The sequence below is a fragment of the Toxotes jaculatrix genome, chromosome 3 (genome assembly GCF_017976425.1).
Source record: "Toxotes jaculatrix isolate fToxJac2 chromosome 3, fToxJac2.pri, whole genome shotgun sequence".
Taxonomy (NCBI): Eukaryota; Metazoa; Chordata; class Actinopteri; family Toxotidae; genus Toxotes; species Toxotes jaculatrix.
This window is the reverse complement of record NC_054396.1, coordinates 22,822,878-22,834,621: the sequence shown is the minus strand read 5'-3', so window position 1 is coordinate 22,834,621 and position 11,744 is coordinate 22,822,878. Positions and strand designations below refer to the sequence as shown.

General features: G+C 39.4%; 1 protein-coding gene across 1 annotated transcript; it reads left to right on the top strand.

Moving 5' to 3' along the window:
* The first annotated feature begins 4,294 nt into the window (after positions 1-4,294).
* On the top strand, positions 4,295-11,318 carry LOC121179684 (1,25-dihydroxyvitamin D(3) 24-hydroxylase, mitochondrial). Its single transcript, XM_041034639.1, has 12 exons — positions 4,295-4,768; positions 4,962-5,152; positions 5,272-5,365; positions 5,474-5,567; positions 6,144-6,235; positions 6,650-6,761; positions 7,887-8,032; positions 8,863-9,029; positions 9,867-9,945; positions 10,105-10,302; positions 10,453-10,564; positions 10,826-11,318. The coding sequence occupies exons 1-11, from the start codon at positions 4,514-4,516 to the stop codon at positions 10,561-10,563; spliced, it is 1,539 nt and encodes a 512-aa protein (XP_040890573.1). The 5' UTR covers positions 4,295-4,513; the 3' UTR covers position 10,564; positions 10,826-11,318.
* The last annotated feature ends 426 nt before the right edge of the window (positions 11,319-11,744 follow it).

The following is an 11,744-nucleotide window of genomic DNA, read 5'->3' as shown; positions in this document are numbered from 1 at the left end:
CAACATCACGAGAAAACATGTTTTCTCTATGACTTGCACCCTGCGCAGTGCCAGCTGTCAGTGACACTGCCAGTGTTACTTGGTGTTCAGTATGCCAGACCAGACCAGGACACTGCGAGGTTGATGTCCTGGAATAAAACCTTGCTCAACAGCCTGCTGCTCTCACCTTTTACTGTTTAGGTAATAACGGGAATAACATCCAGAGAGTGGACAGATTCTCTTCAAATTACGGCCACACCTGATGTTCACCAATGTTAATATGTTATCACTCTGTAACTGGTTCTAAATGAATGTTCCTTAGATTTTTCACTTTTGTTAGTCAGTTCAGTGCCACAATTTTTTTTTGGCTGGACAATTTTGGAATGATATAGGGTTGCAAACAATGATTATTTCCATCAACTGCTGATTATTTTCTTGATTGATCAATATTTTTTTCATCGAAATGTGAGAAAATTGTGTAATTTGCCCAATTTAATTTATCAGACCTCAAGATGACATTTTCATATTGCTTGTAGCAGTCCCATATTCAGTTTGCTATCATGTGTGACAAAAGAAAGCTGCAAATTCTCACATTTAAGATGACGGAACCTGGGAATATTTGGCCATTTTAAAAAATAACTGAAACAATAATTTGACTATCAAAAAAGCTGCTGGTTAACTTTCTGTCAGTCAGCTAATTGATTAATTGACTAATTGTTTAGTATCAGTTTAATCAAAGTAATAGTGGAAACCAAAGCTGCATATTTTTAGTGGTTTGGCATAATTTACCTCTGCTTAACTTTTATATTTTCAGCCAGGATCAGAAGAGCAAAGTAAATGGAAAGAGTTTTGCACTTTTTAAAGATTATTTTTGGGATTTATTTATTTATTTATTTATTGCTCTTATTGGGAGATTTTAACAGGAGAGCGATAACAAGAAATGAGGGAAAAGAAATGCGGAATGACGTACAACACAAGTCCCCAAATAGGGTCGGCACCTTAACCCCTGTGCCAGTTTTACATTTTACATGAAGATCAATTTTCTTGTCATGGGATGTACTCTTCAGCTTCTGAACGCAGTTGTATAATTTCTTCTGTAGCTCCAGATGAGATTTTTAAAGCCTGAAAAAAAAAAAAAAAACATTTCATCTTGGGCTTAAGACTTTTTTAAGAATTTTGAGAAATGTCCTATCACAAACTGTGCACATGAAAAGTTGTATATCAATTATAATTGCTTCAGAACTCTGCTGCCCGAGTGCTGACCAGGATCAGAAGGCGAGAACACATTACACCTGTTTTGAAGGCCTTACCATGGTTGCCTGTCAGTTTCCTTGTTTTGTTTTATTTTATTTTATTTTATTTTGCTTTAAACACTTCATGGTCTTACATCAGCCAGCTTGACTGACCTGATTCCAGTGTATGAACCTGTACACCCTTTCGGAACCTCTGGCAGTCTTTTGCTTGTTCTAAAGTTCAGGACCAAAACTTTACTAAGGCAGCTTTTAGTTTTTATGCTCTGAACCATTGTAACAGTGTTTTGTTTTAAACACCTCTTTAGCTTGGCATTTGATTAAAATCTTTTATGGACATCATTTATTCTGTATATTTGTTTCTTTTGTTTTATTCAGTGTTTTATTCCCTCATATATTTTATTTGACATTCTCTTTTATCTTTCTAAGCTATTTTATTATTTTATATTTATTACATTTCATCATTTTATTTTTAAATTTGATCATGTGGATTAGTCTCAAATTGTTTCCAAACTTTGTTTCCAAATTGTTGTTTTTACTGTTCACTTTTGTTCTGTTGAATTGTTGGCTTGTCAGTCTTGTCTGTAAAGCACTTTGAATTGCATCAACCTGAACCAAATGTGCTATATATATACAAATAAAGTTTGATTGATAGAGTTTGATTGAGTTTGATATTTGCCTAATCTAATAAAACATTTTGAGCAGCATTATGCAACAAGTCCTCCAAATTAAATGACAAAATAAACAACTTAAGTTAACTCGTTTTTTGATGAAGTAAGCGCCACATTTATTATCGGCGGTGGAGTCACAGCTGGAAGTGGAGGTGGAGGTAGACGGTGGACATACAAAGTGCACAATTGTCTCCGGAGTGTCAAAATGACCCCATAAATCATGTGCACCAGCAGTTTATTATGACCCATAGTTACGTTTTACTGTTGGGTGGCCTCCAGTGGCTGTGGTAATTATCAAGGGAGCAAAGGAGGAAGCCAGAAGATGAAGTATAAAGAGTTAAAGAGTTGTTTCTTTAATCCATGACCAATCCATAATTTTGACCACATTATATATCAGAGCCATGAAGACAAAGGTCCAGTGTGTCCGGTGCTGGTATGGTCCCTATGGGTCGCATCCAATGGTAGTTTCGTTAGAAACTGGGTGGTTGGGTTTAGGCAACAGAGGCACTTTGGTTACAGTTGGGTAAAGATTGTGGTTTGGATTAAATGTTACTAAATATTTGAGTCTGAAGTCACTGCAGACTTTTTATGTATTAAACCACATTACAGTCTGTCCCCGAACCAAGTCGATTCTGCTTTGCAAGACCAAATATCTTGGCAGACCACAAATGTGTTGTCTGCAAACGTTCTGCTTCTACGTTCAGTATCAACACATTTGCGACTTGTCAAATCTCCATTGTGTAATAGAAAATGTAATATGGTTGTAATTGTTTCCTTCAAAATGCATTTGCTGTTGTATGTAAAAGCAATTTCGAAGAGACAGATTAAGATGAGAAGATCAATACCGCTCTCGTGCTTGTGTATGTATGATAAAGCAGCTGGTTAGTTTAACTAACCATAACGACCAGAAGCATGGGGAGGCATCTAGCCTGGCTCTGTTCAAAGGTAACTGATCTGCCTCTAGCACCTCCAAACTACACTAATCAATACTTTATATCTTATTTGTTTAATCAGTACAAAAAACAAAGGAAGTCACTGTGCCCAGCCAAAAAAAATTGTCCTGCACGTAACTTATGCAAAACTGCAACTTTTTGTTTTTACATTTCACTTTTTGTGCAGATCAAAGAAACTAAATATAACGTGTTAATTGGTGAGATTTAAAGGTGCAGGTTTTCTTTGGTATCTTTGAACAAAGCTAATGCTAATTAGCTCCCTGTTTTCCAGACTGGTTGCTGCATGTCTGACAGTAGTATTGATCTCCTCATCTAACGCTGAGCAAGAAAGCAAATAAGAGTATTTTACTCACATTCCTTTAATGATGGAGTGAAACTGCACCTACTTTTTCAGCAGGCATGCTCTCTATCCTACAGAGACAAAGCAAATGATCGCTGTGTGTGTAAGTGCATGTTTTTTTTCTTTCTTTCCTTTCTTTCTCTTTTTTTTTCTTAGGGTAGGGGTGATTGGTGTGTGTGTGTGTGTTACACCTGGGTAGGCTCTTACACACTCCCCAGTATGCAGCAAACATCAGTCAGAGTTCAAGGTTGTTCTGATGCCACCTGAGAGTCTGTGAATGAGCACTTTTACAGGGTAACAACAGGGGGCCCCTGCACATGTTATTCAAGTCATGCCAGCTCTGAGGGGGCGGTGTGTGTGTGTGTATGTATGCGTGTTTGAGTGTGCGCTTGTGTGTGACCAGCCAGTGAGAAAGAGAGTAAAGAGAGGCTTCACCACAGGTAAACCCATCAACTCATCTAAATTGTCCAAAATAAAGCATCAAATGATCAATTTCACAGTCTTTGTGAGAACAGACATAAAATTCTGGACCTGCTTGTTTTACCAGCTCTCCTTTGTAGTTCTGGCTCTGCCGACAGAGCTGGAACAGTTTGGCAAATCCAAATTTGATTTCAAACATTTGAGAACACAGGCTGATCTGGGAACCTTTGAATTAAATGACAGTTTTCAGAACCTTGTTCGATTTCAAATTTCTGCAATAATGAGGCAGCAACCTGCCAAACACCAGCTAACTTACTGTGTAATTTATTTGGCTTTAAATAAGCATATATGTGCAATTACCATAAACATTCAAAAATAAGAACTGCGCTAAAAGTGCCCAGTTACCCCCCTTCACCTTTCCACAAAGAACACACACTCCAAAACACAAGCAAAGCAAACACACACGCACAACCTGCAATCTATCTAATATTTGCCCACGGTGCAGAAGTGTGGCAGTAGTATTTGCTTTGCCAAAGTTTCGGTTCTTCCAGTGGCGGGTCGCTCTGAACCGCGTCACCTCCGCTGGGGCCTGTGTTTATTTATAAAGCGCGCGGGGGGGGGACTTCCTCGGTCTATCTGGGGGTCATACGATCTTCTCAACGTGGATCAGTAAATGAATGGGCTCGACGGCCACACCATGCAGGACCGGTCCCTGATTGGTTCGGTGCACCGCAGGAATAAACACTCTTAGGGTATATATAATGCAGTAAGGTGTGACACTTCCAAGAAACGAGAAACCCCCTAGATAATAAAGAAGAGCTGCTGTTAAACATTAGTTTAACATTAGTTTAACATTAGTATTCTGCATTTTTTTTTTTAAACAAAGAGACGAATTTCGGGATGAGGGCGCAGATCCAAAAAGTTCCTCAGATTGTTGAGCTGCTGAAGAAGAAGTCTGTAGGGCTGCAGCACTTCAAACCCACATCCTCAGTGTGCGTCCTGGAGAAGGATGCTGTGGAGGCTGCGCCGTGCCCTCACGCTGCCTCCAGAGCGCACAGTCTGGACGCGATCCCGGGACCCACCAACTGGCCGCTGGTCGGCAGTCTGGTTGAACTCCTGCGGAAAGGAGGTCTGACAAGACAACACGAGGCACTGGTACAGTATTATTATAAACTTGTTCTTTAGTTGTCTGTTTTTTTTTTTCGTTGTTGTTGTTTTTTTAGCGTATTCCTGATTTTTTTTTTCAGTTTCACCACATCAAAATGCTTTTAAAAGGATAAACAAAAAAGCGTTTTACTGTTAATCAGAAGTCACTGACTATTTAACGACAACTTAAATCTTCTTTTAGGTTGATTATCATAAGAAATTCGGCAAGATTTTCCGGATGAAGCTGGGCTCTTTCGAGTCGGTGCACATTGGCGCACCTTGCTTGCTGGAGGCGCTCTATAGGAAAGAGGGAAGTTACCCTCAGAGGCTGGAGATCAAACCCTGGAAAGCATACAGAGACCTGAGAGACGAGGCGTACGGGCTCCTCATCCTGTGAGTAGGCTTTCGATTCTTTCACCGATACTTCAAATATCCTTAAAGCATCAGGTTGCAGTTTGAAATGTTTTATATTTAAGCCCATTGAAGTGAAGATCCAAACTGTTGATTTGCAGGGAGGGGAAAGACTGGCAGAGAGTGAGGAGCGCGTTTCAGCAGAAACTCATGAAACCGACGGAGGTGGTGAAGCTTGATGGCAAAATAAATGAGGTGAGAGATTTGTACGTGAAACATATCTTTAATTATATTTCACTTACAGTTAGTTTTTTTGTTTGTTTGTTTGTATCAGTAACTGACGCTTTCTCTTGTTAAAAACAGGTGTTGGTGGATTTCGTTGACAGAATTGGAAAAATAAACGTCAGTGGGAAGATTGAAGACTTGTACTTCGAGCTGAATAAATGGTCGTTTGAGAGTAAGTTCATCTATTTCTGCTCGGTTATTTTAATGTCTGCTGAATCTCCTGATCAATATTTCCTCAATTTTTTGGTCTGTAAACATGTTTAAAAAGCAATGGAAATGCCAATCACAACTTTCTAAAGCCCTAAGTGTCACTTTAAAAGTATTATTTTGTCTGACCCACAGTCAAAAAGCCAAAGATCCTTAATCTGCTATCACATAATAAGACAAAGCCTGAACTACATGGAACATTTGGTATTTTTACTTAAAACACGACTTTTTCATCATCAAAATATTTGCCAATTAATTTTCTGACTGTCAAGTAAAAGATTTATAGACTAATCATTTGAGCTTTAAAATATTCATTGTTTTGTTGTATGCTCTCATAACTGCTTTTCTGTTATTTTCTGACCTCTATCTTCAAAAATCATTGTTGTATAGTTAAAATATATCTACAAGTATGTTTATAGAAATATTAAATTAAGAAATAAACCACACACTCTTCAGATTCTGTTCAAATTAAATGTCTTTCTGAACCTGTGCATACTCTGAACTCACGAGTCACGCTCTTTGCTCTTTTTTTGTCGTTCAGCCATTTGTCTCGTCCTCTATGACAAGAGATTCGGTCTGCTGCAAGAGACAGTCAACGAGGAGGCCATGAACTTCATCACGGCTGTGAAAACAGTGAGTACGCTTGTTATTGTTCCTGTCATAGTAGCAGTGTGTCCTGCAGGACAGGACACTTGTGATGATTTGTGAGACACTTAGGCTGACTGAGACAGTGGTAGTTCATCAGGTTCACCTCAAGCCGAGGTCAGCTGAACTGCAGCCAGTGATGCAGCAGTTCAGTGTCTGACTGACACTCTCGCTGTATTTACTGGGATTTACTGGGGCAAACCAATATCATCCACGGTCAAGAGGTGATAAGCAAAGGCTTACAAAGGTCTCACAGGGCAGTGGGTGCAAGGAAAAGCAGAGGACCTTGAAAAAGATTGAATCAAAGATTTTTAGTGAGGGTGATGATGATTGCATTTAACACCTAATCCTTTTTTTTCTCTCTTGCTCTGTCTCCTTCGTTCACTTTGCTGTTCTCTGAAGATGATGAGCACATTTGGCATGATGATGGTCACACCGGTGGAGCTCCACAAGAGCCTCAACACCAAAACATGGCAGGACCACACTGCAGCATGGGACCGCATTTTCAGCACAGGTACAAACACAGACACAAGTTTATACTACACCACAAAATTGCATCAATACAACCCCCCCGCCCTCACAGATTGCTCTCTTCTCACAAAGTTCTGGTACAGTTTGTTCCCACTACTATGTAACTCATAAACCAGTCTGTGCCACATGATACCATGGGAAGGCAAGTAAATAGCACGTCACTTTCAAGGACATTTTGCTTGTAATGTCTACATATTTTATTTGTGTGTCATTTTAGGTTAGGTATTAGTCAGCAGAGAAATGATGAGGTGCGTAATGACACACGAAAAGCAAAAAATGTGTAGTGGTAATACTCGAAATGACTTAAGAAACTGACGTGTTATTCATACGCAATTTCGTGATACCATGCTGGTCTGAGCTCACTTCCAGTCAGATGATAGATAGGAAAGCACAGGAGTCAGATTTGATCAGTGTTTTGTGTACTTGGCACACTGGGTGAATGTCAGCCAGAGTTGTAGTAAACCACATGACCTAAGGGGGAGAAATCTGCCAAATATTTGTAGAAGCAGGAGGTGGGGTGAAACATCGAGGGAAGAAGAAGATCGCCATGGTTGCGCTGTTTACTCGGCTGTCGCAGCTTAGAACCTCTCACTAACATACACACTTAAACGCACACTTTCCCGACACATGGTGGCAAAAAGTGCTTGTAGGTTGTGTGAGAGTGAGTGAGGTAGTTTTTATAAATAGTTTTTTGTATTGTGCGACTTAAATGAGGTACAGCCCTTATAAGCCTGTGACTCACATAAACAACTCAAATCATATGGATAATGTTATGTCATGTTAGGACAAAACACCAGACCAACACATTTAAAGGTAGAAAGGTAGAAATTTCGAACATTATGTGCATGATGGCTTTTTATTTATTATGTTGTTGGGTAGTCAAAGGTTAAAGGTCAAGGTCACTGTGACCTTTAAGTCTTCACTACATGTATTAAATGAAACAAACATATTACCAAAGTTGTATTAGTTGATTTTGAAGAGAAAAATTAGTAACGAAAGTACTATTTAGGCAATGTATATAGAAGTAGTGCGACTCAAATAATCATCTACCAGGCTACTCTACTAGAAGTCAGTATGTTTACATTTTTACTTCTTTATGGTCCCTCAGCCAAAGTCTACATCGACAGAAAGCTGAAGAGGAACGCCAACAGAGCTCCTGATGATTTAATCGGTGACATCTTACACCACAGCTGCCTTTCAAAAAAGGAGCTGTATGCAGCCATCACAGAGCTGCAGATTGGAGGCGTAGAGACGGTGAGTAATGCTTTGTACTACAAAGAAATATATTTGAATTACAGGAATTGTTCCACGATTTGGTAAATGGGTTCAGTTGGGATCTCGATTGCCTATAACCTATCTACGGGGAACAGGAAGCAGACTGCAATTCACTTAACTGCCACTGGTGTCATTTATTACAAGGGTTTTCTGAATGTTACATTTAGTACCTTTAATCTGCACAAAAAAAAAAAGAAAAGCAAAAATGTCAGATTGATTAGAAAGCTTTACCTTTGGGCAGACTAGCTGTTCCCCTTCTTTCCAGTATTAATGCTAAGCTAAGCTAACAGCTGTTGGCTGTAGCCTAACACTTAATGGTGGGGTGACTGGTATCATTCTTCTCATCTAACTCTCGGCAAAAAAGCGAATAAACATCCTCAAAATGTCAAACTCTTTTGTTAAGGCTATTTCTGCTTATTCCAATGTTTTATTTAAATTTTATGCTTTCTAAGACAAACTAGATGATCCTATAGCTGAAGCACACCGGCATTTAGTTGCGAACACGAGTTAACCTTTTAAATGTTTTACCTTTCGCCTATATTCCTTCAAGTGGTGAAAGAAAAAAAAACTGCTCAACCTCTAAAACAAACAGGTGCTGTAGTTACAGTGCTTCAGAAGTGGAAAATGAATGTGGTGTGGATGTAACTGAGGAGCCTTTGAGGAACCCCAAACATTCCTCAGCTCCTTTCAGGACCCCACGGAGGAATGCACTTAGAGTAGCTGCCTCACTAAGTGACATTTCCTCTCTGCCTTCTTCCCTCTTTCTCTCTCTCTCTCTCTCTCTCTCTCTCTCTGTTTACGTTTCTCAGACCGCCAACAGTATGCTGTGGGTTATTTTCAACCTGTCACGTAACCCTGGCGCCCAGAGGAAGCTGCTGGAGGAGATTAGAGAGGTGGTGCCTCCTGACCAAAACCCATGTGGAGAGCACATCAAGAGCATGCCCTACCTCAAGGCCTGCCTCAAGGAGTCTATGAGGTACAGTATAACGGGGTCACGATGGAAAAATAAAAACAGCCACAGAAAGCTCCTGGCAGCTACTACGGTTACACTGTAAGCAAGGGCGTAAATTCCAAAGAGGAAAATAAAATCTTATTTTTGATGAGACATTAATCTCCGTCAACTACAGTTATTATGGTGCCTTCACAACAATAAACTTAGCAAGCAGCTGCTTAGAAATCTTCTGTTTGCCCTGGGTTTCACCACAGGCAACACACGGGTCATATGTGGCCTGAAAGCAATACCTGCAGACACTACTCAGCATGTCATATGTACAGCACATGATCAAGTTAAAAATGCTTGCATCTGTACATGACATGACATAACATCTAACGATTAATTTGATTTATCTAAACAGTCACCAGTTTCAAATCAGACTCAGTGGCTGCATCATGATTTCACCCAGTACCACGGAGATTAAGAGGGAAAACTCACACACATGACTGGCTCAAAAACAAGCTTCATGAGATATGGTGGCATGACCAGCAACAACCAGTGGTCCCAGCTTAAAATCTACTGTGTGGTCACGTTCAAATCACTTCCTACCCCTTAAACCGTCTACTCTCACCGCTTTTCTCGTGCAGTCACAAGTTGTCTAACATGTTATTTAAGGCTAATACCATAACCACATCATCCAGGGAATGTATATGACCTCCGACTGGAGATTATATCTCACCTCATCTTGCACCGTGAAAAACATTGGAGTGTGTTTAGCTCCGTCTTAAACAGCTTAAACATGTATGTCATGCTATACTATACTATAACTTCACTGAGTCCATATTCACATGTGTTTTGTTATTTTTCAAATTCTTACAGGTTATCGCCATCAGTTCCATTCACAAGCAGGACCCTGGACAAAGACACTGTGTTGGGAGATTATGCCATTCCCAAAGGAGTAAGTGGCTTAGTTCCTAGTTGCCATACATCTGACATGAGCAGCTTACATTCTTGTATTAATTTACATTCTGCTACTGTACATTACATTTTCGAGAAATCTCCGTTAAAACTGTAAAACATACTGATTTAATTTAATTCAATTTTCCTCCATTTACAGACTGTGCTGATGATAAACACCCACGCATTGGGCTCCAATGAAGAGTACTTTGACGATGGGAAACAGTTCAAACCTGAGCGCTGGCTGCGAGAGAATAGCACCATCAACCCCTTTGCCCATGTTCCCTTTGGCATTGGAAAGAGGATGTGCATTGGCCGGCGACTGGCAGAGCTGCAGCTGCAGCTGGCCATGTGCTGGGTAAGATGAGACAAGTTCAGTTCAGCTCATCTCAGTTTACAGACTCAGTCAACTGAGACTCATGAAATACCATTCATTAAATAATTTTCACATGAGCATCTTAAAAATTGAATGGACACGATCAACGCATTATCCTTGGCTCTCTTACAGTTGGTCAGAGACTACGAGATCGTGGCAACAGATAATGAGCCGCTCGACGTGATCCATTCAGGACTGCTGGTTCCCAACAGAGAACTGCCGGTCGCCTTCATCAGGAGATGAGGTGAGAGGAAGAATTAAGGGTTGAAGCTAAGAAAAAAGTCAGACACATGAGACACATGTTTCACCCTGTTGCCAGTTTTCTTTTCATCTAACTCTCAGAAAGAAAGCACCTGAGTGTATTTCCCAATATGTTGAACTATTCCCTTAAGTCTGATATTTCTTTAAATTTAATCTAGTTTAATTATTTACTGTAACTACAAAAAAAGACATACAACTTTGCATCCACACTAACGAATTATATTTTTTTCTCCTACCCTCTCAGGCTCCATATTCAACTCTCCTGGACATAGTGACAGAAAGACGATACCTCTGTTGCCATGGCCCTGATGGTCCAGTGACTCCCTGTATTGCTGCTCTGTAAATAGAACAAAAAGACAAAAAAAAATATTGTACATGTAATCATGCCATAAATACCTCAAACTTTTTTTTTAAAACTATTACTTATGACTGTTAATGACTGACCAAAATAGCAGTTGTTAGGTACAAATTGAATGTTGTACAAAGGCAGCTGTCCTCAAATCTTAATGTAATGTCCTCATCTCAGACATGTATATGTAGATGTCAAACTATTACTTCACACTTTTCTTTGTTTAATAACTTATATATACATTTACATATATATATATAGGACACACGTTTGTTTTTTCTTTGTGTATATAACGTTTGTAACAATTATAATATTGTAATAATGTACATTGTTTTGTGTAGAGACATATTTTATTCACTGAAATAAATACATTAATAAATGTATTGAAGACACAGCCTGTGTCTATTTTTCAAACTGGTACATTGTCAAGACTTGGTATTCAAGTATTTGGGTGATTTGAGCTTTTCATTGACACCTAAAGAAATGAAGCTCAGTAAACACTGAAAAGCTTAGCGTAGCCTGTAGACAAACTCTGCTTTCTTTAGCATTTGGCTTGAGGCTGGATTAAAATGTAGATGTCTAGGTGATTCAAAAATTTGCTCTTTTCTTTTTCTTTGTGAACGAGGAGTTCCCAAGCTCTTTTCCTTGTGACTCTCTAAAATGAAGAGATATATACTTGTGATAGGTTCTGGCCTCAGTGTGGACATGAGTTAACAATTTTTTGTCGTAGACTGTTTCATTTGAAGGTTTTCAAAGGCCTGGAAAAAGGAAAGTGTCCAGTGTTTGAAGAGAAACAAGATGAACAGACCGCAGC